The following is a 25,440-nucleotide window of genomic DNA, read 5'->3' as shown; positions in this document are numbered from 1 at the left end:
CTTTCTACTGTCTGATTTAAATCAAACTTCTTGCACTTTTGTAGGCAGTCTGGAGCCAGGGTACTGCATGGACAGCAGCTGGATTGAGCCACCTGTTCCAATACATGTGGTTCATGCCAGCTGCTGTCCGTGCAGTCTTCTGGCCTTCAAAGGTGACCACTGCTGTCTTCTCAGTCTCAAGTCTTGATCCAAATAATCAATCCAAGCACAGTCATGGTGTGAACCATCTTCCCTGCACCCAGTTTTGATGCACAGGTCTCAAAGGGAAGGGTCTCTCAGGCACTTCCCAGGATGTTCTGAGCAGCATCTCAAGACTTTGGTGGGTTTTGTAATTCCTACCTAGAGATAGAGCCAGGTTGCAGCTTGTGTAGAATGTCAGGATTGCTTTGTTGTTGGGTCAGAGTTTTCCTTTGTTCATCTACCTGAAGCTTGGTTGTCTTACAGGATGGATCCAACTTTCCCCTTATTCCTGTTTGATTGTAGTTGGCCTTTATTCTCCTGGCCTGCTGTGTGTTCTCTTCCTTCCAAGAGCAGGAACTGTATCTGTTCAAAGGGGTCGTTGTGAGTGCCCCAGCATGCAGTGCTGCTCATCTGTGGGGGCAAGAAGGGCAGGCTGTGTTGGGCTGGGAAAAAAAAAAGTCCCTTTCTTTGTAGGGAGCTGGATTTTCCAAGGGATTTGCTCTGGAAGCATGCTCACACGTGGTGGTTTGGACACACGCTTGCCAAGTTTCTGGTGTGCACACAGCAGTAATGAGCAAAGCTGTTCCCACAGACAGTTTCTTCTGAAGCTTTGCTGAGTTCTCAGTGTTCCTCCAGAGGATTGGTTTATCCACTACAAAGGATGGGACACCAAACACCTTCACCTCAAAAGAAATTCTGGAAAACAGCCTGGATCTTTCACGTTGTAGTTCCTGAGCTGCCTTGCTTGCTGGATCCTGGAGCAGCAGAGTTTGAAGTGAAGTCACCAGAGCAGTGGAAACACTTAGCCACATGGCCTTCCAGGAATGTTTCTGATGCTGCTCTCCAGTGTTATTTTTGTAATACACTGGCAGGACTCTCTCATTCCAAGAAAGAGGTTTTAAGTAGTTAATTGGGGTTTGCTGCATCATTTTGTTCTTGCCCTGTGGGCAACAGGATGCCCATGAGCCAGCAATGTGCCCTTGTGGCCAAGAAGGCCAATGGCAGCCTGGGGTGGATTAGAAGGGCTGTGGTGAGTAGGTCCATGGAGGTTCTCCTCTGCCTCTGCTCTGTCCTGGAGGCCACATCTGGAATATTGTGTCCAGCCGTGGGCCACTCAGGTCAAGAAGGACCTCAGGGAACTGCTTGAGAGAGTCCAGCACAGAGCCACAGAGGTGCTGAAGGCAGTGGAGCATCTGCCTGCTGAGGCCAGGCTGAGGGAGCTGAGGGTCTTTAGCTTGGAGCAGAGGAGCCTGAGGGGTGCCCTCGTTCATGGTGATGAAGATGAGCAGGGCAGTGTTGGGAGGATGGAGCCAGGCTCTGCTCACTGCTGTCCAGTGCCAGGACAAGGAGTTTACTGTAGGAAGCATCGTGTGCCTTGAGCATCTAGTGGAGATGTCCTGCTACTGCACTTCTGAACTTCACCTGGTGGCACAGATGAGCAGTTGGAGGTGGTGGTGGCTCTCTAGCTGCAGGTTGTGTTTTCTGGATAGCATTAGCAGTTTGATTATGGAGTTCCAGAGGATGGGGCCAGACTCTTCTCAGTGGTCCCTAATGACAGGACAAGGGGCAGTGGGCGCAAACTGAAACCCAGGAGGGTTCCACCTGAGCAGGAGGAGGAACTTGTTTGGTAGTGAGGGTGCTGGAGGCCTTGAGCAGGCTGCCCAGAGAGGTTGTGGAGTCTCTTTCTCTGGAGACATTCAGAACACTCCTGGATGTGTTCCCATGTGACTTGCCCTGGGTGATCCTGCTCTGGCAAGGGGGTGGTGGATTGAGTGGTCTCTGGATGTCCCTTCCAACCCCTATCATTCTGTGGCTCTGTGATAGTCACATCTGAGATAACCTTTCAGATACTCACAAGATGAAGCTTTCCCCAGCCTCTATCCTTTGCTGGTCAAACTGTGTGCTACCAACTAGGGATTGAAATCTACTCATTTAACAAGTCCTTACATGACCTGTTAAACCTGCCAGAAGAGTTCTGGGTTACACCAACCTTCATTTCACTGCTTTTGTGACCACCAGCCCAGTATTGACTCGACTGGGTCCCATCTGTGCATTCCATTCTGCCCAGTTTTGCCTGACCCTGTGCTGGTGTGGCTGGGAGATCCAGCAGGTCCCTGTGTGCTGCAGCCACTAGGCTGGACTGGGAGTTGAGGCAGCTGCTTTTCTGGGAGTAGTTCTGTGGGTTAAAGAGTGCCTCCATTAGTTGAATATCATGGGTCCAGCATAAGAAGGACACAGAACTGTTGGAGCCAGTCCAGAGGAGGCCACAAGGATGATCCAAGGGTTGGAGCACCTCTGTTATGAGGGCAGGCTGAGGGAGCTGGGGTTGTTCAGCCTGGAGAAGGGAAGACTCCAGGAGCTGCCTTCCAGTACATGAAGGGAACCTGCAGGAAGGCTGCAGAGGAGCTTTTCATGAGGGTGTCTAGAGACAGGACAAGGGGGAATGGTTTGAAGCTGAGGGAAAGCAGGGTTAGACTGGATTTTAGAAAGAAGCTCTTCAGTATGAGGGTGATGAGACTCTGGAACAGGCTGTCCAGGGAGGTTGTGGATTCCTCCTGCCTGGGGTGTTCAAGGCCAGGTTGGATGAGGCCTTGAGCAGCTGAGTCTAGCTGTGAGGTGACCCTGCCCATGGTGGGGAGGTTGCAGTAGATAATCTCTGAGGTCCCTTCCAACCTGAGCCATTCTAGGACTGCAAGGCAGGGAGTGGTTGGGGGCTGTTCTCAAGGTGCCAGCTCACTGCAGTGACTCTCCTGTGACTTTCTTGCTCTCTGTTTTTTTTAGGCATGCCTCCCATTCGGGACTTGGTGAGCCACTCCCCTAACCAGTCAGGTCAGCTATTCCCATCTCACCCTTGGTTTGCTCTCCCTGTCTGTAGCAGTTCACATCTTGCACACCACTGTGTCTGAGTTTGAATTGATTTGGTTTGTTCTTTGGCTTCTGTTTTTCACTGGCATGTGCTGTGTGAGTGCCTGACCTCAGTCTGCTCTTCTTTTGTGCCATCACATCCTCCATTGGGCTTCACATTTTGGGTGTTCTGCAGTCACCTCACAACTCATCCCATAGCAGATGGGTTAGGCTGTGACACCTCAGCTTTAGAAGGACAAAGTGTCTTTAATTCTCTCTGTGGTATCGAAGGGATCTGTGCTGTGCACCAGAGACATCTCACAGCATTGTGCAGGAAGTTCTGGACCTTTCTGTGGTGAATGTGGAGGTGATGCTGAGGGGGTAGCAGTGGGGTGGAGGCCTGCAGCTGTGTGTGGTGCTTGCTGGATTTGATTGTCAAGAACATTTGCTGGTGAACATTTTGGAGCAGATGTGCTGCCTGAGGGCCTGGGGACAGGCTGGATGGAATGAAACGCTGCAGGTAGCACTGTGGCATGGGTGGTACTGGCCATAGACCTTGCAGGCTGCTCTGGGCACCTTGCTTAGGAGAAGATTTCATTTTGCATCTCTCCTCTTTACCTTGGAGATGAGCTGATGTTCAGCCTCCCCTGCACTCTCCTCTCTTCTTTTCACTTGGGTTGAATTTAGCCACTGCTGGGGTGCTTGTTCCAGGACAGGATGGGGACAGAGAGTGAGGGAGAGGAGAGGAGAGAGGGGAGGGGAGAGGAGAGAGGAGAGGTAGAGGTAGAGGTAGAGGTAGAGGTAGAGGTAGAGGTGTGCAGGACAGTTCCCTCTGGGAGAACACCCCTTGTGCTGGGTTAGGCATGAGGGACACCACATCCTTGTCCTGGCACCTTTCCTGTTCCACACTTGCAGTTGGGAAGCCATTGTGGAGGCAGCTACAGCTACCAGTTCTTGAGAAGACACAAAGAGACTTGAAGACCTTTTTCTCTTCCCTAGACAAACAATTCTGTGATGTTAACAAGCAGGTTTCAGGTGTTTGGGTTTGACATTTCATACTCGAGGTGCTTTTTGAGCTTGTTTAGTAGAAGCTACAAAGCTTCTTTACTCCAATGCATTTCTTCATGAGGAGCCATGGGACAAGAGCTGGCCAAGGTACTGCCACTCTGGTGGTGCTAGGATAGGCTGGGCCTGGAAAAGGAGACAGAGGGGACAAGGTTCAGGTGTTTCTTAGTTTACCCTTCTCAGTCCTGCTGGTTATATTAGGCTCTGTGCAGGCACTTCAGAACAAACCAACCGCCTTAGAAAATCCCTTCAGTTTCTTGCAGACATCTCCTATGGGGATCACTCCTAGCTAGAAGGCAATCAAATGCTACATTACAAATTGCTGGACACAGCCTTAGCAGCTTACTGGCACTGAAGATCCTCAGCTCTGTGTAAACAGGTTTGATTTTGGTTGGGTTTTTGGTGCACATCCAGGATTTAAGCAGCAAAAGTTGAGTTGCAACTTCTAAGTAGCCTGGGGGAGTAAACTGAGAGTAGGCTGTTCCTGGCTTGTTTTGCTGTGCACCAAATGTTGTCAGCTGGAATTGTTTGGCTTTGAAGGTGTTTTTTGGGGTCTGCCAGATACTAAAGTCAGAGCTAATACCTTGTGTGTGTCAGAAATGGATGGGATGTGGAGATTCAGCTGGGGATGGTCCTGAGGAGAGGCTCCCATTTCTGTCCAGTAGGAAGATGTTAGTCAGAGGAGGTTTGTGTGAGAGAGGATGAAAGCTCTGGGTGCCTGGGAGTGTGAATCACCACGTGCTGTTTCTGTGGTGGCTCCTTACAAACCCTGCATCTCCTCTGAAGCAGAGGCAGAGGATGTCCATCAGTATCTGTTTCTTTTTCTCTTCTCTTGTTGTGCAAATTAGGCTTTGAGTCCCTTCTGCCCCTGGCCTGGAGTCGTGGCCTCTCTCCCTGTCCCTCTTTCCACCCACTCTCCCTGTCCCTCTTTCCACCCGGTGCCCAGGCTCTTGGCCCTCTCTGTACTTTGGTTTTGAAGCTGATCTCCTGTTCCTGGGGTATGTTTGTGTAACCAACACTTTGGGTTGCCAGGGTAGCATTAGTGCTGTCAATGCTCTCCTTGGTGAGTGCAGGCACCTCAAGTCTTTCAATTTTGGTTAAATGCCTCCCTAAAATAGTGTGAGAGTTGAACTCTTGGGGGTTGTTGGAATTGCTCAGGTACTGCAGGGTTTGTCCTACTGAAAACATCCAGAAGCAGGTTCTGGGCTGTGTTCAGCTGAAGGTGTGACTCCCAGCTCTTGCCAGGGTGCTCTGTGGTTCTCTTCTCCAAGCCCATGGAGCTGCCAGGCACTTGCAGCTATTGCAGCACTGTTTCTGCCATTAGGGTCCTTTCCCCACTCCCTGTTGCACACTCCTGCACCAGCATCCTTGTTTCTCACCTTGTGGTTACCAAGTGAAGCTCAACTGATTGCTTGGCTTCTCTCAAGCTTCCACCAGCCTGGTTGCTGGAGGAGCTGTGGGTGATCCCTGCTCTGTGTGCTCTTGGAGGCAGGTACTTTGCCAAGATTCTCTTTTACTGTAGGATGAATAATGTTGATACTGATTACAAATTAGTTACAAATAGACCAAAACTGGTGTGGTACTCATCAGTCTGTCCCTGGTAACTTCAATGTAAGCTTTCTTGCTTTGCTCCTGCCTGTTTGCTCCTAGATCATCAAGGTCATGCATTCCAGACATGAGCAGCTTATTTATGGAGACAGCAGTGGTAGTGCTTGGGTAAATGAAAAGGAGAAGTTCTGGACTTCTGCAGCAGCAGGACTTCAGGTGGCTCTGGGGGGTTAGTGTCGTACTGTTGCTGTCTCAAAGGAGAGAGCTCAGATCCCCCTGTACTTCAAACAGTGTCTGTGAATGGGGGTGGCAAGGTCACTTCAGTGTCCTGCCTGTATTCTGCCTTTCAGGAGGTCTTGGGTTTTACCTGGGTTTAGTTTGCAATGTGTGTAGCCTTTAGCAGATGCTTTGCATGTGTTGATGCAGAGTCTTTGTAAAAAAACCTCTGTTTCTCTGGCCAAAAACTGTACCTTCGGGGTGCATTTTGCTGCTGCCTGTGAGAGTGCAGCTCTGCATGGTGTGGAGTGCTGGAGGTGATGTGTGGCAGTGTGCTGAGCAGCTGGACCTTTCTCTGGCACCTTCAGTGCCTCCAGTGTCAGAAGAAGCAAAACCGTTCCTGGCTTAGCATCTTTATGCTTCTCCCCTCCCCTCCCCGCTTCTGCTCAGTGCAGTAGTGATGCCAAGTTTATAATAATGCCCTTGGACTTCTCCTTCTTCCCTTTAGATCTGAACCACAGCGGTCTAGGATCCCATTATGAAAATTCTCACTGGGGACCAGTCTCTTCGAATAGCGACTCCAGCACAAACTGGGATAAAGTTATTGTAGACGGCTCTGACAAAGAAGCATGGCCATCAATCACTGGCAGTGACCCAGAGCTGACATCAGAATGTATGGACACTGACTCTGCCTCTAGCTCTGGTTCAGAGAGGAACCTGGTGATCATGGCTTCAGGGAGCACAGGTGGTGACGGCGATGGCATTCGGAACGGCGTCGGACACGGTTCTCAGAATAAGTTTGTGGTTGGTAGCAACAGCAATAATGTGGGCAATGGAAGTATCAATGGGCCCTGGGGGTTGTCCCATGGAACCATAATAAGCACATGTCAAGTTTCTGTGGATGCTCCTGACAGCAAATCTGAAAGTAGCAACAATAGAATGAATGCTTGGGGCACCATAAACTCTCCATCAAATGGAGGGTTAAATCCAAGCACTTTGAATTCAAATGGCAACCATGGTGCCTGGCCTGTATTGGAGAACAATGGACATGCCCTGAAAGGGTCTGTAGGGAGTGGTAATCCTGGCACAAGTATTCAGTGCAGTACCATAGGTCAGATCTCTACCAGTCAGAGTATTAGCTCCAAGGTGGGTGGCTCAGCCCATGGTTCCTGGGGAAGCCTTCAGGAAAGCTGCGATTCTGAAGTCAATGGTACAAGGAAGGTTTCATTCAGTGGGCAACCTCAAAACCTTAACACTGAAATGAATGGACCAAATAACACTAACTTTATGACCTCTAGTTTACCAAACTCTGCTGGTTCAGTGCAGATGAACGAGCTGCCCACTAACGCAGGGCACGGGGCCTGGCGCTTGAGCACAATGAACCACCCTCAGATCCAGGCCTCCCCGCTTCCAAACGGCACTTCCATGGCTCACCTGAGCAACGGGGAGGCCAAGACTGGTGGCTCTTACGGTACTTCCTGGGGTGCCTATGGTTCTAGTTACTCTGGAGACAAATGTCCAGGCCCCAACAGCCAAGCTAATGGTGACACTGTGAATGCAACTCTAATGCAGCCGGGCGGCAGCGGGCCTGGCAGCACTAACTTTCAGCTCAACGGGAGTAAAGCAGGAGGGGTGTGGGAGGCAGGGCCAGGCAGCTCCCAGAATGTGCCCTGGGGAAGTGGAAATGGTGCAGGTGCTGGTGGGAGTCGAAGAGGATGGGGCAGCCCTGCCCAAAACAGCAGCACCACCATTGCCAACGGGGAGTGGAGCAAAGCGCCCAGCGGGCAGCATTCCGGCGAGAGCGCCGGCGGCGGCAGCAGGAAGTTTACAAACGGCTGGAAGCCTGCTGAGGAGGAGGAGCTCAGCACCCAGAGCCCTGCTGCTCCTCAGCTTCCTGAGCAGGGCAGCACCTGGGCCAAGGCAGGTACAGGGGACAGCGAGGGTAGTTCAGAGAGCACTGGATGCCACGAGGACAGAGGGAGCGCGGAGGGGCAGAGCCGTGAGAGGAGGAAGGTCGACCAGCACGCGCTGCTCCAAAGCATAGTGACCAGAACTGACCTAGACCCACGTGTCCTCTCCAACTCGGGCTGGGGACAGACTCCAATCAAACAGAACACTGCCTGGGACACCGAAACGTCACCGAGGGGGGAGCGAAAAACTGACAATGGGACAGAGGCCTGGGGAGGCTCTGTGACACAGACTTCCAGCTCAGGGGGATGTGTGGATAGACCTAGCCCGAATAATAATGATACCTCATCTGTGTCAGGGTGGGGAGAGCCAAAGGCTGCCACAAGGTGGGGAGACTCCAAAGGGTCAAACAGCCAAGGGGGGTGGGAAGAAGATTCTGCTGCTACAGTAATGGTCAAGAGCAATCAATCATGGGGAAGTGGCAAAGAGGAAAAGTCATCTTGGAATGACTCCCAGAAGATCAAACAGGGATGGGTAGATGGACAGAAGGCCAGCCAGAGTTGGGCAGTTTCTGCCAGTGATAGCTGGGGTGAAAATTCCAGAAGCAACCATTGGGGTGAGTCAAAGAAATCCAGTTCAGGAGGTAGTGACAGTGACAGATCAGTGTCTGGTTGGAATGAGCCAGGTAAATCAAGTTCTGCTCCCTGGGGAGGGAGTAACACAAACCCAAACAGCTCTGCAGCGTGGGATGAGCCTGCAAAGCCTAATCAGATCCAGGGATGGGGAGAGCCTCCTAAAGCCAACCAGCCTCAAGTCTGGGGGGATTCATCAAAGCAAATCAACTCTCCAGAATGGAACAAACAAGATGTTGGCTCTTGGGGGGCCCCATCTGCCACAACCAAACCCCCGGGGTCAGGCTGGCTGGGAGGGCCGATGCCGGCAGCAGTGAAGGAGGAGGAACCCACGGGCTGGGAGGAGCCGTCCCCGGAGTCCATCCGCCGCAAGATGGAAATTGATGATGGGACTTCTGCTTGGGGTGACCCAAGCAAATACAACTACAAAAATGTGAATATGTGGAATAAAAATGTCCCAAACAGTAGCAGCAGTTCAGACCAGCAAGCACAGGTACATCAGCAGCTACTGTCTTCAAGTGCCATGTCTAGCAAGGAGAGCGGTTCTGGTTCTGGTAAGGCTTGGTTTTACACACCTCTGCTTTCTCTTCTTTGTTCTTGCTTCAGTGGAGAGGATTTTAGCTGCAGGGGGCAAGGGGAAGGTGCCAGTGAAGTGCTGTTTGTATTTCTGAGCAGCAACAACAGTGCTGGTAGCTGTTTTTATCCCAAGTGGAAGCGCTGTTGTAGTTTGAACAGCTCCAGTAATAACGACTGGACATCTCTGCTGGAGCTCTGGGCTGTGGGCAGAGGGGAGGGCCTCAAATAGAACCTGGGGAACAAAAGTGGGGTTCTTCATTTGATACTAAACCAGTTAAAGCTTCATGTTGCCAAAGAGCCCCCTCTAAATGAGAGAGAATGAAGGGGGGTGGTTGTAGGTGGGCTCCACATCAGCCTTTCTGCTCTTGGAGTTGTGGGAGCAGTGAATGACGAGCCTGCAGCTGAGCCTGCGTGGTGGCCACGAGGAGCTTTGTGCTCTGTCTCTTTTTCACATGTGAAGGGGAGCAGCTCACATATAATGAGCAGCTCTTAGGAACTTAATACCTTACACATTTATCAAAAATGCCAGCCCTTCCATGTGTCATTTGTATTTTTGTCCTCACTTTTGTTACTGGAAGGGCTCTCAGCTGTAATAGTTCATGCAGCAGATCAGTGTCCATTCCTATGCTCTTTGCTGTGTGTTTGGATGTAGAAAAGGCAAAACACCTCAGTCTCTCTAGACAGCTTTTTGGAATCCTGTTTAAAAACATGCCAATAATTCATACTGCTTTCAAAAGGTTGGGGAGAGCCTTCTACTCCAGCCACCACTGTAGATAATGGAACTTCAGCGTGGGGTAAACCCATGGATACTGGTACTAGCTGGGGAGAACCCATCAGCGATGCAGCAGGCACCTCTGGCTGGGGAAATGCTTCTCTTGGTCAACAGGCTTCAAATAAACCTGGTGAGTGCTTTCTGCATCGTCGTTGACTAAGTGAGGATGGGGAAATAACTCCAGGAGCTTGACATGGTCGAAGGCTTTTTGTCTTAAACAGGAAGCTAACTCTGTGTTAAGGGCAGTTGGTTGCTACTGGAATGTTAACGTGCTGCATTTTTTTTCACAACCCAGGGCCTAAATCTATGCAAGATAGTTGGTGTGGAGATGATATGCCCTTGACAGGCAGTCGTCAGACCAGCTGGGAGGAAGAGGAGGATGTAGAGATTGGAATGTGGAACAGCAGTTCTTCACAAGAAGCAAACCCATCTTTGAACTGGCCACCATACATGAAAAAAATGCCCACAAAGGTAATCATAGAATCACAGAGTGGGTTGGGTTGGAAAGGACCTTAAAGATCATCTAGTTCCAACCCCCTGCCATGGTCAGGGACACCTCCATCTAAACCAGGTTGCTCAAGGCCCCATCCAGCTTTGCCTTGAACACTTCCACCACTTCTCTGGATCACCTGTTCCAATGTCTCACCACCCTCATGGGGAAGAATTTCTTCCTAATGCCTGACCTAACTGGAGCTTCTTCCAGTTTGAAGCCATTCCCCCTCATTCTGTCACTCCAGGCCTATGTCAAAAGTTCCTCCCCAGCCCTCTTGTAGCCCCCTTCAGGTACTGGAAGTCTGCTCTAAGGTCTCCCCAGAGCATTCTCTCCAGGCTGAACAACCCCAACTCCCTCAGCTTGTTCTCATAGCAGAGGTACTCCAGCCTCTGATGATCTTTGTGGGCTCTCTCTGGATCTGCTCCAACAGTTCCATGTCCTCCTTGTGTTGGGGCAAAGGCTGAGTGAAGCCTTCTGCACCATTGCCATTTCTGAAAGCTAGGTCAGAGCAGGTTGCTGCACTCAGTGAAGTTCCACCAGTCTTTAGCCTTCATCCACAGCCCTTTGTGGTGTGATGGGAGCAGCAGGAACATCTGAGTCTCACAGGAATCTCTTTCTGTTTTGAAGGGAATGATGAAAGGTGGAAACAAGCACGATGAAACATGGATCAATCCATTCCTTAAGCAATTCACCAATCTCAGTTTCTCAGTAAGTATTTGCCTCGGCCTTGGCCTTCACTGCCTGCACACGATGCTGATGGCCATGCTGAGCCTGAAATGCTTTAGTGCCTAGGGGTCACTCTCACTGTCCCTTTACTTGTGTCTCTACCCTCTGTCACCCATCCATCCCTTGTCTTTGCGTCCTCAGTGCTAAAAGCCTCAGTTATTGATCAAAAGTGGGGTTGTAGACACTGCCCAGGAATTCATAGACTCCTTGAATGGCTTGGGTTGGATGGGATCTTAAAAGATCACCCAGTTCCAACCCCTGCCATGGGCAGGGACATCTCCCCTAGAGCAGGTTGCTCAAGGCCTCGTCTAACCTGGCCTTGAACACCTCCAAGGAGGGGGATCCACAAGCTCCCTGGTCATCCTGTCCCAGTGTTCATCCAGCAGCCTGGTGTTCTACCTAACACTCCACAGGGATTCTGGTGGATCCCTCTTTGCAGCTGGGTAGCAACTAAAGGGAGAAAATTCTTTAAAATAGCATCTGGTTAGTTTCAAGAATTTATTTTATTTTTCCTTGCAGGTTTGCATTGAAATAAGGTTTAGGAATCTTTGTTTAAGTTTACATTATTGCTGAATAATGATCATTAATTTTATCACTGCAGAGAGAATCACCAGAAGAAACCATACAGAGCAATAAGATGGACATGTCTGGAGGTAGGAAGAGGAGAACCTATCTGGGGGTTTATTGCTTTCCTTTCCAGTCTCTCTTTTAGTTCATACACTGCATATTGCTTTTTAAAAACCATATGTAATGTCTATAGATCTGGTTATAAACAGTTAAACAATTTCCCTAAAAAAAAAAAGGAATAGTAAAAAAGGAGTAGACTAAAAAAACCCAACTGTGGCTGTGAGCTGCTGCACAGCTGCATCACCTGGCTGCTGCAGTCACTTCATCTGTAGGTCAGGCTTAGCTGAGCTGCATTAAGCTGAGCAGAAAGGATGTTTTCAGGCTGTGGTGGGTTTGTTTCATGTAGTATAAACATCTTAGTTACCTTCTGGACACCTGCACTAAAGAGCACCAGAAATGTGCCCAATCCCACACTCACTGCTCATGGTTCATCCCGGGAATCACATTTTTAGTTCTAAAGAGCTCAGTTAATACTGAACAATTGTTTTAGAGATGTGTAAACCTGGGTGCAAAATGATTTGTGAGGATCCCCTGACTGTCAGCATTCCTCTAGCAAATCAAACCCAGTAGAATTCTTTCATAGATTAATGACAATATATCCTAATAACAGACTACTGAATTCAAAGTAATCATAGCATTGGAGTTTTTCTTGTAGTTGCACTCTTTATTCCAGTTTAAAATAGGGTGTTTACGTTCTATTCCAGTTTAAAAGTGAGGTTGGAAAAGATCTCAAAGATCAGCAACTCCAGCCTTTATCTCAGCACTGCCAGGTCACTACCAAACCATGGCCCTCAGCACCACATCTCCAGGGATGGGGACTCCACCAGTGCCCTGGGCAGGCCCTGACAACTCTTATGGGGGAGAAATTTTTCCCAGTATCCAACCTCAAGACTGAGAGGGGATCTCATCAATATAAATATTTGTATATAAATAATCTGAGGGCTAGGTGTCAAGTGGAAGGGGCTGAGCTCTTTTTGGTGGTGCACACTAATAAGACAAGAACCAAGAGGTTCAAGCTTGAACATAGAAGATTGCACCTCAACATGAGGAGAAACTTCTTTACAATGAGGGTGATGGAGCACTGGAGCAGGCTGCCCAGAAAGGCTGTGGAGTCTCCTCTGGAGACTTTCAACACCCACCTGGATGCCTTCCTGTGTGGACTACCCTAAGTGATCCTGCTTTGGCAGGGGGGTTGGACTTGATGATCTCTTGAGGTCCCTTCCAACCTCTAATGTACTATGATACTGTAAACCCCTCCTGGGGCAACTTGAGGCCGTTTCCTCTCATCCTGTTGCCTGGGAGAAGAGCCCAGTCCCACCGTGGCCATCGATTCATGGTGTCTCCTCTCCCTTCTCAGTGGAGCCCAGAGAGCCCAAAGCTAAAGGGATGTGTTTTAGTATCAGGCTTGAGAGCAGGAGCAGTTCAACTCTTGCTAAGCAGTTCCTGGCAGAGCAGTAAGGCCTGGCTGTGGCCCATCCCTGCTGTCCCCCCAGGGTTACTGCAGGAGAAGCGGCTGGAGCTGGAGAAGCACGGGCTGGGCGCTGGAGATTACAATCGCGTGGTGGGGAAGGGCCCCGGCTCGCGCCCGCAGGTTCCCAAAGAGTCTTCCATGGAGCGCGGTCCTTACTTCGATAAGGTCAGTCTGGCTCTCGCTGCTGGGCACCTGTGGGCAGGCAGGGGCAATGCAGTTAGGCAGCTGTGTGCTCCTGGGCTGCCTGCCTGGAGCGCAGAGGACAGTGTGGGGGGAGGCTTCTGGTCAGTCCCTCGAGCAGATTCGTTCTCTGATAGATAGCCACTAAACACTTTGTGCAGCCCCTTCGCAGTGCCGACGACTAACCTGATCTCTTTTGTTTTCTGCCTATCTCCTGCTGGTGCTGGACTGTCCTGTGACTCTTCCCTTCTGCTCCTGGCAATGGTTTCTCCCTTCTGCTTGCTTGCTGGCTGGCTCTTGCGCATCGGTTTGTGTGTCCGAGCAGGATGGCATTGTAGCAGACGAGTCCCAAAACTTGCAGTTTATGTCCAATCAAAACCTGAAGCTTCCCCCTTCAAATAATGCACTACCTAACCAAGCCCTGGGCTCCCTAGCAGGGCTGGGTATGCAAAACTTGAATTCTGTTAGACAGGTAAGGCTGGGGGCACATCCTTGGCATGATACTGACAGCATTTGATACCTGTTGGTGTAACGTCCCAGTACCTGTGGGGTTGAGGCCTGGTTCGTTCAGATGTGTTGGGGTGGGAAGAGCAGCAGCAGAGGTCTCTTGTCACTGACTGTCCATCTTTTCCCTAGAATGGCAATCCCAGTATGTTTGGTGTTGGTAATATAGCAGCACAGCCCAGGAGCATGCAGCAGCCTCCAGCACAACCTCTTAATTCATCTCAGCCTAATCCACGTGCTCAAGTGCCTCCTCCATTACTGTCCCCTCAGGTAATCAAGTCCATCAGACCTTCTGTGTGCAAGCCACCGAGAATGGGGCTTGCTTTGGTGGTGCTGGTTGTTGCCTGAAATCTTTGAAGCCATGCTTGGTTTGATGAGGATTTCAGAAACTGGACAGCTGTTGACCAGATGTTAAAATATGCTGCATCTAGTATGAGCATTTGAACACCAGAAGTTCCATCTAAACATGAGGAGGAACTCCTTTAATTTAAGGGTGATGGAGCCCTGGAGCAGGCTGCCCAGAGAGGTGGTGGTGGAGTCTCCATCTCTGGAGACATTCCAAACCCATCTGGATGTGTTTCTGTGTGACCTTGTCAAGGTGACCCTGCTTTGGCAGGGGGGTTGGGCTGGATGATTCCCAGAAGGCCCTTCCACACAGCCCCCTCCCCATTCTGATACCTAGCTGCAGGTTGCTGTTGGTCACTCCTCCTCTGGCCCCTTTTGCAGGTTCCAGTATCATTACTGAAGTATGCACCAAACAACGGTGGCCTGAGCCCACTTTTTGGCCCACAACAGGTAGCCATGTTGAATCAACTGTCCCAGTTAAACCAGCTTTCTCAGATCTCCCAGTTACAGGTAAGCTAACAAAAGCCTCCTCACCCTCTGTTGGGTTTGAAAATCTAAGTTAGAGACTTGTGGCAGCCGTAACTCTTCCTCCAACACCCACACTGTCTCCTAGCGGTTGTTGGCTCAGCAGCAAAAAGCCCAGAGTCGAAGCATGCCTTCTGGTGGTCGTCAGCAGCAGGAGCAGCAGGTAAAGAACCACATTTCTTACTCACTTCCTCCTGAGCTGCATTTCTGCTCACCAGTCCTGTTGAAAGGGTCCCAGAGCGGCTGGGGCTTTGTCCCCCTTTGAAGGAGTGGCTCAGCCTGAGGCTGGGGTTGTGCTGTGTGTGGAGGTGCACAGAGCCCAGAGCTGTGTTTTGTGACCTTCTGGAGAGGTGGAGAAGCTTTTTGGTGCCTATTGATGTTGGAACTGCTCTGTTTTTGTTTGTTTTGTTGGGTTTCTTTTCCTCCAAGGGTCGATCTCTTAGTATGCAGCAACAGATGATGCAACAGTCCCGTCAGCTTGATCCAAACCTGTTAATGAAGCAGCAGACTCCACCCTCCCAACAGCAGTCACTCCATCAGCCCTCCATGAAATCCTTCCTTGAGAATGTCCTGCCCCACGCTACTCCTGAGCTGCAGAAAGGCTCCTCACCAATAAATGCGTTCAGCAGCTTCCCTATAGGTGGGTTCTCCATCCTCACTTCATGCACTCAGTGCTGGTGTGGCACAGCCTTGCTCTCCATGGGGCCTGTCTCTGGAAACAAGTGGCTGGAGTCCTGTTAGCACTTGGGGGTTTGGTGGCAGTGGTGGTTCCCTGTGGAGGGAGGGAGGTTTAGACTGGAAATCGGAAAGAAATTCTTTAGAGTCAGGGTGGGGAGACACTGGAACAGGTTGCCCAGGGGGGTTGTGGATGATCCCTCCCTGGAGGTGTTCAAGGCCAGGCTGGATGAGGCTTTGAGCAACCTGGGCTGGTGGGAGGTGTCCCTGCCCATGGCAGGGGGTTGGAACTGAATGATCATTTAAGATCCCATCCAACCCATACCACTCTGTGGCGCTATGAATCCTTCTGTTTCCTTTTTGTCCTCTGGGTCCCAAGGGTGATCCAAAGTCCTGGAGTTTATATTTCCTAGAGCTGAAGGACTTTCAGAAGCAGAATCCACATATGTGTCCTCATTTCATTAGGTTTTCAGATCCTTGTCAGTGACTCTCCAGTCACACAGGCAGAACAAACCCTGCATTTCCCCTCTGCAGAGCTTTTAGCTCTGCATTTTCAAAGATTGGTTGTCTCATGCAGGCAAAAAGTCTGCACATTTCTGAACACAAACATCTCCTCTCTCTTTCTCCCTACCTTTCCAGGCTTCTGTCCAATATCTACTTCAGAAATTCCAGGCTTGTATACTTTCTCCTTACTTTAGGTCCCTTTTTAATGCTGACCTGTACTTACTACAGCCATGCACCATTTGCCTCCTGTTCCTTATCCTATTCTACTCCTCCTCTTTGGTTTGCTTTTCTCCTACATTGATCTGATTCTTTCTGCTGGGCTGATTCCCTTTGCGCTCTCATTACCCTTTGTAGAAAGGTTTGTTTAACAGAGACTGCTGCTGCCTTCCCTCTGCTTAGGGAGGATGCTGTAGAGCCAGTGGGTGGCTGCAGGCCCTGCTGCTGCACTTTGTGGCACCCTGCAGTTCTGCTTCTGGCCACTTCACTGCAGGCTGCTGCTTTACATTTGCTGCTGCTGCTGACTGGCATCAAGATCTACCTCCTGCTTTCATTCAAAGGGCAAGGCAGAAAACTGAAGTTGGAGACCCTGTGTTAGGGCTGAAGGAAGGAATATTTGTCACCAAACTTCATGCTGAACAATTGCAGCCTGCCCACCCTGGGTTCCCCTCTGTTGCATTTCTGCAGTTGCACTGTTGTGTACCACTGTCCAGTAGCTGCTTTCTCACCTTAATCATTGCCACGTTTCAGGAACCTGCAGTTTGTGTAACGTTGCTTTGAGGTCCTTCAGGAATCTGCTGCAGTGTACCTGAGGCTTCTTTGGGATCCCTCTGGAGTAGTGCTGCAATGATCTGAGCAAGTGGAGCCACACTCAGCCCCCAGATAAGAGCTTAAGGGTAGAAACAGGAGATTGCTGAAGCTTCTTCACCCTGTAGTGAAACAGAGTCCAGAGGAGTGTTGGTAGCATCCTCCAAGTGCAGAGTGTAGTAGCCTAGGAGTGAGGAGGAGCTGAACTTCCCCAGTTGTCTTCTGGAAGATCTCACAGGTATCTTCTTCTCTCCATGTTCTAACAATAGTGTCAGGAGACCCAGCAACAAAAGCAGGAGGTCCTGTTGACAGGCTGGGGAGCTGAGCCTGTGGAGATTCCGTGGGTGTTTGTTCCTCAGAAGCAGAGATTGGGGTGGGTGGAGGTCTTTAGCCTGCAGTCACATCCCAAACTCATGTATAGAGTTCAGTATTTTTCATCATTTTTCATCAACAATATTTTCATCATCATCACCTTCTTCCAGCAAACAGTGAACAGGAGAAAACTTCCCACAGCTGGCTGTGAAAAATCCTTTCTGGGAGGACCTTGAATGACAGATTCTGTCCAGGGACTGGGGATGTTCATCCCCCAGTCCACAGGTTTCAAACATGGAGCCCTGGACAGAGGCCTGTGCTTACCAGGGGGGCTGGCATTAACGTGGTCAGCTGGCTGTGCCCAGCTGCCAGCTGGTCATCTTCCTCACCTTCAGAGCTCTGACCTGTACAGGCTTCTTCAGAGCCAGAGGCAAGGTTGCTGTTGTGCACAGGTGATTGCTGTGACAGCAGCAGAATGCCAGAGAGGTGTCAGAAGCTGCACTGAGCTGATTCCTGTTTCCTGTTGCAACTCTTGGTAGTTGTTGTATTTCTCAAAACTCAGCTGTCCTATCCCAGGGCACTTCCTCTGAGGCTTCTCAAGGGGCTGCTCTTCTGGCATCAACCTCTGCTGCTGCCTTTGTGGAAACCAAACCAAAAACCCAACCAACCAAACCAGCTGCTGCAGGACACTGGCTGTGGACTCAGGAGCACAGCTCAGCACTCATTTGCAGTGCTGCTAAAGGTGTCCCTGGCAGATCTGAGAAGTACTTCCCCGGGTGTCCCTGGCCCTACATTGAAATCTTGGAGTGGTTTGTTGTCAGAAATGGATTAAATGGATCTGAAGGGCTGGGAATGTAACCAGCTCTGTTGTGAATTAAGGGCTCTTGCAGACCTGGAAGGGGAGCAGGTGTGCCAAAGTGCAACATGTGGGCATGTTGTCCAAGGCCAGAGTAGCTGATCTTCACAGGTACTTGGGTTGGCATCATGTAGGTTCTCTGGCAGATAAACCTGCTGAAGTACAACAGCTTAGAAAGGCCAGGACAAGTTTGGTTTGTTTCCTTAGTGAGGTTTTCCTCCAGAGTGAGCAGGCTGAGTGGAGGAGGAGCAGCAGCTTGGCTTGTGCAGTTCACACCAAGTGCTTCTGCAGCTCTGCTGGTGGGGGCCAGAAGCTGGAGGAGCAGGAGTGAGGTGACATCTGTAGATACTGACCAGGGCTGGGTACAGACACCCTCCTGCTGAGGAAAGTGTCTGCTCTAGCTGAGCACAGCTCCTCAAAGTCCAGAGCCCCTGCTTTGTACAGATGGGCTCAGCTCTGCTGCTGGCAGAAGTGCCACATCTCAAGGTGCTGGCATTTTCTTTAACCTCCTCAGTGCTTCCACTGACACCTTTGCATGAGGACATCACCTGAGAGCTCTGGGTGCTTTGCATTGCTTAGCTTAGCTGCCCTCTGTAGTAAGGTCACTGTGTTAAATGCTAGAACCTTCCTCCAAAGCAGGCTTGGGAGCATGAGGAGGTCAGCCCAGCAATCTGCTTTGCAGTGTTTGGGAGGACAGCAGTGGTGGTGGTCTGTGTTTGTGAAGCTGTGTCTCTTCCTAGGAATGAACTCAAACTTGAATGTAAACCTGGACATGAGCAGTATTAAAGAGCCACAGTCTCGACTGAGGAAATGGACTACAGTGGACAGCATCTCTGTGAACACCTCGTTAGAGCAAAACTCCAGCAAACATGGTAAGCTCAGCCTGCCCTCAAGAGGGGTGGGCACTGCACGACACATTTTGATGCTGCTGAGGCTACTGGGCTTGTTCAGACTGGAGAAAAGGAGGCTGAGGGCTGACCTGGCTCTCTACAACTCCCTGAAAGGAGGCTGGAGCCAGGTATGGGTCAGGCTCTTCTCCCAAGGAACAAGTGATGGGACAAGAGGAAATGGCCTCAGGTTGCCCCAGGAGAGATTTAGGTTGGACATGAGAGCAATTTCTTTCCCTTGAGGGGTTTCAAGGTCTGGCCCAGACTGCCCAGGGCAATAGTGGAGCCCTCATGCCTGGAGGGGTTTCAGAGTTGTGGAGATGAGGTGCTGAGGGCCATGGTTTAGTGGTGACCTGGCAGTGCTGGGGTAAGGGTTGGACTCAGTGATTTGAAGGTCTCTTCCAAGCCAACCATACTGTGATGACACATCAGGTGTTCACCCTTTGTGTAAAACACAGGTTTGCTGTACTCTAGGTCTGTGGTTGTTGTCTTGTCTGTGACAAGCTTGCTGCTTGTCTCCTACAGCAGCCCAAAGCTGGCTTGAAGCTTACAGCAGTGATCTGATTATGAGGTGTAACAGGACTGTGAGACACAATTGCTGTCTTGAAGGGTGGCTGCTGCCACTACTTTCACCTTAATCTGGCTTGGAATGCTTCATACATGTTTAAACCAAGAGCTTTACATTTCCTAGCTTGCTTTCCCCCCAACCCTGCTGATTTAAGGTGGTTTAAGGGGAGTTATCTCTGTGTCCATGTGTTCTGGTCCTGTCTGCTAGCCTTAGGTGCAGGTTTTGGTCATGAACGTGAGCAATTGAATTGTGAACGTGGGGAGAGCTTAGAGGGGACAGAGCAGTAGCACTGCTGTGCTCCATTGTAGAGGAGGTAGATTTGAGAGCTCCATGTTTCCTGGCAGCAGTCAGGACTCAGATGACATTTCAGCTGTTTCAGTTGCTTGAAATCTCATCCAGTTAAAATCTGAGTCTGTAGCACAAAGGTTCTGTGTCTAAAGATAGTCCCAGAATGTCTCTGGGCTCCTGTTTCTGTCCACTCTTCAGATGGTTTGGGTATTTTTAGCTTTGCCAGCTGGTTTACTCTAGGAAGTGTCTTGTGCCTTGAGCATCTAGTGGAGATGTCCTGCTACTGCACTTCTGAACTTCACCTGGTGGCACAGATGAGCAGAGGTTGGAGGTGGTGTTGGTACTCCAGCTGCAGGTTGTGTTTCCTGGGTAGTATTAGAAGTTCAATCATGGAGCCAAGAGGATGGGGTCAGACTCTTCTCAGTTGTGCCCAGCAACAGAACAAGGCACAGTGGGCACAAACTGCAACCCAGGAGGTTGCATCTGACCAGCAGGAGAAAATTCTTTGGTTTGAAGATGCTAAAGCCCTGGAGCAGGCTGCCCAGAGAGGCTGAGCAGTCTTCTTCTCTGGAGACTTTCAAAACCCATCTGGATGTGTTCCTGGGTGACCCTGCTGTGGCAGGGGGGTTGGATTTGATCTCCAGAGGTCCCTTCCAACCCCCACCAGGCTGTGCTTCTCTGCTGCTCTACCTGGGCCTGGGTTCCTGTCCTGTAGGAGCATGGCCTGTGCAGGACACCTGACGCTCTTGGCTGTTGTTTTTCCCCAGGTGCTATTTCAAGTGGTTTCAGGCTGGAAGAGTCTCCGTTTGTCCCCTATGACTTCATGAACAGCAGTAACTCACCAGCCAGTCCTCCTGGATCGATTGGGGATGGCTGGCCCCGTGCCAAATCGCCTAATGGCTCTAGCAGTGTTAACTGGCCACCAGGTGGGTGACACCTGGGGTCCTTACTGCCCAGCTCTGCCCTCTGGCTGCTTGGGCACTGCGTGGGGAGGGACCTGGAAAGGGCCTGCAGAGAAGCATGAAGGGAGTGTTAGAGCAGAGCAGGTTTGAGGGGGGGCTGAGAGAATTGGGGCTTTTTAGGCTGGAGAAGAGCAGCTTGAGGGGGGAGCTCAGCAGTGCTTCAAGGGTGGGTGTCAGGAGGATGAGACCAGGCTTTGTTCAGTGGTGCTCAGTGACAAGACAAGGGGTAATGGGCACAAAGTGGAACATCAGAAGTTCCATCTAAACATGAGGAGGAACTTCTGTGATTTAAGGGTGATGGAGGCCTGGAACAGGCTTCCCAGAGAGGTGATGGAGTCTCCTTCTCTGGAGACATTCCAGCCCCACCTGGATGTGTTCCTATGTGACCTTCTCTAGGTGACCCTGCCTTGGCAGTGGGGCTGGACTCAATGTTACCTCCAGAGGTAACCCCCTCCCCTTCCCCCATTCAGTGACTCCCTGGAAGCTGAGAGCAGTAGTTTTGTTGTACAAAGAGAAGTGAGAGAGATTTTATCCTGGTAAGATGGGGCCAGAAGAACTAGAAGGGAAGTGGATAAAGTGAGAAGCCAGAGGCACTTAACTGCTGCGGAGGGTTGGGATCTTCAGGCTTTCAGAGGTGTGTTGCTTAGACAGCTGTTTCCTGTTCATGAAAACAAGCAAAATGAGCTGCTTCTCTGAATCTGTTCCTAGAGTTCCGTCCTGGTGAGCCATGGAAAGGTTATCCAAACATCGACCCTGAAACTGACCCTTACGTCACTCCTGGCAGTGTCATAAACAATCTCTCAATTAATACTGTGCGGGAAGTTGACCACCTCAGGGACAGGAACAGTGGTATGTGGGGTGCTGCCTTCTCCAATTAGTGCTGTGTTTACTTGGAGCTGGGTTTGCCTCCCACTCATCTCCTGCTGTAAACATCTCTTGTCTTGTGGATTCGCTGCCGCAGAGCTCATCCCTGGCTCGAGCGCTGCTGCTTGATGCAGCCCCGCAGCTATGGCAGGAATGCAGCCTGATGTCATCCTGTGCAGGGACAGGCAGAGCCTGGCAGCCTCTGCAGCTGATGGAGCTGCCTCTGCTTCCAGCCACTCCAGGGAGCTGGCTGCTCCTGGCTGTGCTTCTCAACAGTGTCTTCAGCAGCAGGGATTCTGCCCTTCTGCTGTGCTCTGCTGAGACCCCCCCTGCAGTGCTGGGGCCAGCTCTGGAGTGCTCAGCACAGGACACAGGGACCTGTTGGAGCAGGGCTAGAGGAGGCCACAGCAGTGCTGGGAGGGCTGGAAGCCCTCTCCTGGGAGGCCAGGCTGAGTTGGGGTTATTCAGACGGGAGAAGAGGAGGCTCCAGGAGACCTTCCGGTGGCCTTTCAGTGCTGAAAGGGGCTGAGCAGAAAGCTGGGGACAGACTTTTGAGCAGGGCCTGTTGTGACAGGACAAGGGGGAATGGTTTGAACTAGAAGAGGGAGATGTGGACTGGAAAGAAGGGAGAATTTTTTTACAGTGAGGGTGGTGAGACACTGGCCCAGGTTGCCCAGAGAGGTAGGAGATGCCCCATCCCTGGAACCATTCCAGGTGATGTGGTTTGACTCTCTGAGCAACCTGCTCTAGTTGGTGATGTCCCTGCTGTCTGCAGAGGGTTTGGATTAGGTGACCTTCAAAGGTCCCTTCCCACCCAAACCAGTCTGGGATTGATGCCTTTTAATTCTCCTGCATTTGTGCTGTGACTCCTGTCTCTGACCCAGGGTCATCCTCATCTTTGAACACCACGCTGCCTTCAACTAGTGCCTGGTCATCCATTCGTGCCTCCAACTACAATGTTTCCCTCAGCAGTACAGCACAAAGCACTTCAGGTGAGGTCTGCTGCTGGTGTCTCTTCCCCTGCCCCTGCTTCAGGGGGGTGTTAAATGCAGTTCTGAGGTCTCTGCTGTCACTTCACTGGTCTCAAAGGAGCTGTTCTGAGTTCACACCAGTTTAGCAGCTTTCAGTTGTAGCCAGGTGCCAGTTCCAGCAGCAGACTGATCGTGGTTGTCTCTTTTTGTCTTTCAGTAGCCAGAAACAGTGATTCCAAATCAACATGGTCTCCTGGATCAGTCACTAACACCTCTCTGGCTCATGAGCTGTGGAAGGTCCCTTTGCCACCTAAAAGCATCACTGCTCCGTCCCGGCCCCCTCCAGGGCTAACAGGCCAGAAGCCACCGTTGTCCACTTGGGATAACTCCCTTCGTCTGGGTGGAGGATGGGGGAATTCTGATGCCAGATACACCCCTGGTAAGATGTCTGCCTGTGTGTGGAGAGCCTTTGGGTTTGTTGTCAAGCTGGGGAGTGCCACACAGGTTTGGTTAGGTGATCTGTCACTGTCAGCTGGCATCTGGAGCGCTGGTCTTGCCAAAAGCCAAGGCTGCTCTGTGCATCCTGCACTGCACTGCAGCAGATGTCCTCCTGGGTGGAAGAGGGAAGGGACAGGCGTGTGTGCAGTGGCAGCATGGGTGGCACTCTGGGCTGCTCTGTCTTTAGTAGGAGCCATGCCCCCATGTGTTAGGGGCTGAGGTCTGAACACAGTTCCCTGTTCAGAGCAGCTCACACCAGAGTGAGCTCACTTGTGGGAGCTCAGCTCAGGCAGGCTCCAGAACTGTCCTGAGCTTGCAGCAAGGGTCAGAATAAGACTCTTTGTATTTTGGCATCGTTGTCTGATCACAGTGTAGCTATCTCTGGCTGCATTTCCCTCATCAAAACACTTCAGAAGGTAAATGAATAAAGGAGATCCAGACATGGAATCCTACAGCATTCCCAAGCAGCCTTCCGATGGCTCCAGGTCTGCAGAGGACTGGCACCACCTGGGGTTTCCTTTGCTGTCAATGTTCCTGTTGGCTGCCATGCAGCTTCTCATGCTCTTACACCCAATGTGCAGCGTGGCAGGGCACTGACCTTTTCCTTTTCCCTCACTCAGGGTCAAGCTGGGGTGAGAGCAGCTCAGGGAGAATAACAAATTGGCTTGTTCTGAAAAACCTTACACCTCAGGTAAGGCTGCAGGGCATGGGTGGGCATGAGGCAGGCTGGCAGAGGGCTCTGGGAGCCCAGCAGCTGCCCTGTGCTGGAGCTGGGGCTTTGCAGGGGCTGTGCTCATGCCTTGGTTTCCTCCACAGATTGATGGCTCAACCCTGCGTACTCTGTGCATGCAGCACGGCCCACTAATAACATTCCACCTTAACCTCCCACATGGGAATGCTTTGGTCCGTTACAGTTCAAAAGAAGAGGTAGTGAAGGCACAAAAATCTCTGCACATGTGAGTGCTTGCTTTTGTCTCCATCCTGAATGTCACACAGAAGTGTTTGGTGGGGTTTGAAGTGCTGCCCAGTGCTGTCAGGGATTCCAGGTGCCACATCCTGTGTGTTCAGGTTTGGGCCCCTCACTCCAAGAAGGACATTGAGGGGCTGGGGCAGGGCCAGGGAAGGGCAGTGAAGCTGGGGGAGGGTCTGGAGAACAGGGCTGGTGAGGAGCAGCTGAGGGACCTGGGGTTGGTTAGTCTGGAGAAGAGGAGGCTGAGGGGAGACCTCATTGCTCTCTACAACTCCCTGAAAGGAGGCTGCAGTGAGGTGGGGGTTGGTCTCTTCTCCCTAGTCTCAGGTGGTAGGAGAGGGCATGGCCTGAAATTGTGCCAGGGGAGGGTTTGGTTGGAGATGAGGAAAAAATTTCCTCACTGCAAGAATGGTCAGGGACCAGAACAGGCTGCCCAGGGAGGTGGTGGAGTCCCCATCCCTAGAGGTGTTCAAGAAAGGTGTGGGCATGGTACCTGGGGATATGGTTTAGTGGCCATGGTGGTGTTGGGTTGAAGGTTGGACTGGAGGATCTCAGAGGTCTCCTCCAGGCCAAACAGGGCTTGCACCAGGGGTTTGGAGTGCCTGCTGGCACAGAGGGGAGTGTGGGAGTGCTGCCAGTGTCTGAATTCACTCTCCTCCCCTGCAGGTGTGTTTTAGGGAACACTACCATCCTAGCTGAGTTTGCCAGTGAAGAGGAGATCAGCCGCTTCTTTGCACAAGGCCAGTCCCTGACTCCGTCTCCTGGCTGGCAGTCTCTGGGGTCCAGCCAGAGCCGACTCGGATCCATTGACGGTTCCCACTCCTTCTCAAACCGTAATGATCTAAATCACTGGAATGGTGCTGGGCTGTCGGGAACTAGCAGTGGAGACCTTCATGGCACTTCACTTTGGGGGAGCCCCAACTATTCCACGAGCCTGTGGGGCACCCCGAGCAGCAGTGACACCCGGGGAATCAGCAGCCCGTCCCCCATCAACGCTTTCCTTTCTGTTGACCACCTAGGTGGAGGTGGAGAGTCCATGTAAAAACCTTCCCCCCTCCTCCCCTTCTCCCTTCCCCCCTCCCCTTCCTTTGGGTTTTTTCCAGCTGAGAAACTGTGACCTCAAGATGTAACAAAGCAGCACTAATTTGGACTTCTCACCTACAGCCAGGGGGGTCACCTGTGGAAACAGTTACTTTCTGCACATTTTCCACTTTGTTTTAGCCCAAAACATATCAGTTTGAATACTTGAATCATGCAGGCCAATAGTATAATGTGAAAAGAAAGAAAGAAAGAAAAAAAATCTCTATATTTACACTTCCAGATAGTGCTATCCGTATGAAAACGCTTGGAATGAGCTCATTTGTGGATATTCATCATGGGTTTGAGTCTTTCGGGGTTTGTTGTGGTTTTTTTTTTCTTATTTTGGATTCCATTTTATTTCTTTTTATTTCTTTTTTTCTGCCTTGGTGGGTTTTGTTTTTTTTTTTTTTTGTTGGTTTGGTTTGGTTTTGGGGCTTTGTTCTTTTTGTTGGGTTGTTTTGTTTTGTTGGGTTTTTTTTTGCTGATGTTGGAGTTCTGAGCTTTGTACCTTTGCACTGAATGATGTCCTCTCTGTCCCAGTTGGCACTAGGGGGGAGGCAGCAGTTCATGTGTAAATGTTTACTCAAGG

The 25,440-nt window shown here is 50.9% G+C and overlaps 1 protein-coding gene across 1 annotated transcript in view; it reads left to right on the top strand.

The window, feature by feature from the left end:
• The window catches only part of TNRC6A (trinucleotide repeat containing adaptor 6A), a 51,602-nt gene extending 26,412 nt beyond the window's left edge, over positions 1 to 25,190 (top strand). The window contains exons 5-24 of the mRNA XM_054391356.1: positions 2,962 to 3,009; positions 6,362 to 8,947; positions 9,707 to 9,871; positions 10,037 to 10,212; positions 10,862 to 10,942; positions 11,562 to 11,613; positions 13,081 to 13,223; positions 13,564 to 13,710; positions 13,875 to 14,012; positions 14,469 to 14,597; positions 14,701 to 14,775; positions 15,042 to 15,252; positions 18,504 to 18,635; positions 20,274 to 20,432; positions 21,177 to 21,317; positions 22,217 to 22,324; positions 22,521 to 22,742; positions 23,422 to 23,492; positions 23,618 to 23,757; positions 24,438 to 25,190. Coding sequence (XP_054247331.1) covers positions 2,962 to 3,009; positions 6,362 to 8,947; positions 9,707 to 9,871; positions 10,037 to 10,212; positions 10,862 to 10,942; positions 11,562 to 11,613; positions 13,081 to 13,223; positions 13,564 to 13,710; positions 13,875 to 14,012; positions 14,469 to 14,597; positions 14,701 to 14,775; positions 15,042 to 15,252; positions 18,504 to 18,635; positions 20,274 to 20,432; positions 21,177 to 21,317; positions 22,217 to 22,324; positions 22,521 to 22,742; positions 23,422 to 23,492; positions 23,618 to 23,757; positions 24,438 to 24,813 — 5,300 coding nt within the window. The 3' untranslated portion in view covers positions 24,814 to 25,190. The remainder of the gene's footprint in view (positions 1 to 2,961; positions 3,010 to 6,361; positions 8,948 to 9,706; positions 9,872 to 10,036; positions 10,213 to 10,861; positions 10,943 to 11,561; positions 11,614 to 13,080; positions 13,224 to 13,563; positions 13,711 to 13,874; positions 14,013 to 14,468; positions 14,598 to 14,700; positions 14,776 to 15,041; positions 15,253 to 18,503; positions 18,636 to 20,273; positions 20,433 to 21,176; positions 21,318 to 22,216; positions 22,325 to 22,520; positions 22,743 to 23,421; positions 23,493 to 23,617; positions 23,758 to 24,437) is intronic.
• Positions 25,191 to 25,440: the final 250 nt, after the last annotated feature.

Source organism: Indicator indicator, chromosome 22 (assembly GCF_027791375.1).
Source record: "Indicator indicator isolate 239-I01 chromosome 22, UM_Iind_1.1, whole genome shotgun sequence".
Taxonomy (NCBI): domain Eukaryota; kingdom Metazoa; phylum Chordata; class Aves; order Piciformes; family Indicatoridae; genus Indicator; species Indicator indicator.
This window is presented reverse-complemented; position numbering and strand designations above follow the sequence as displayed.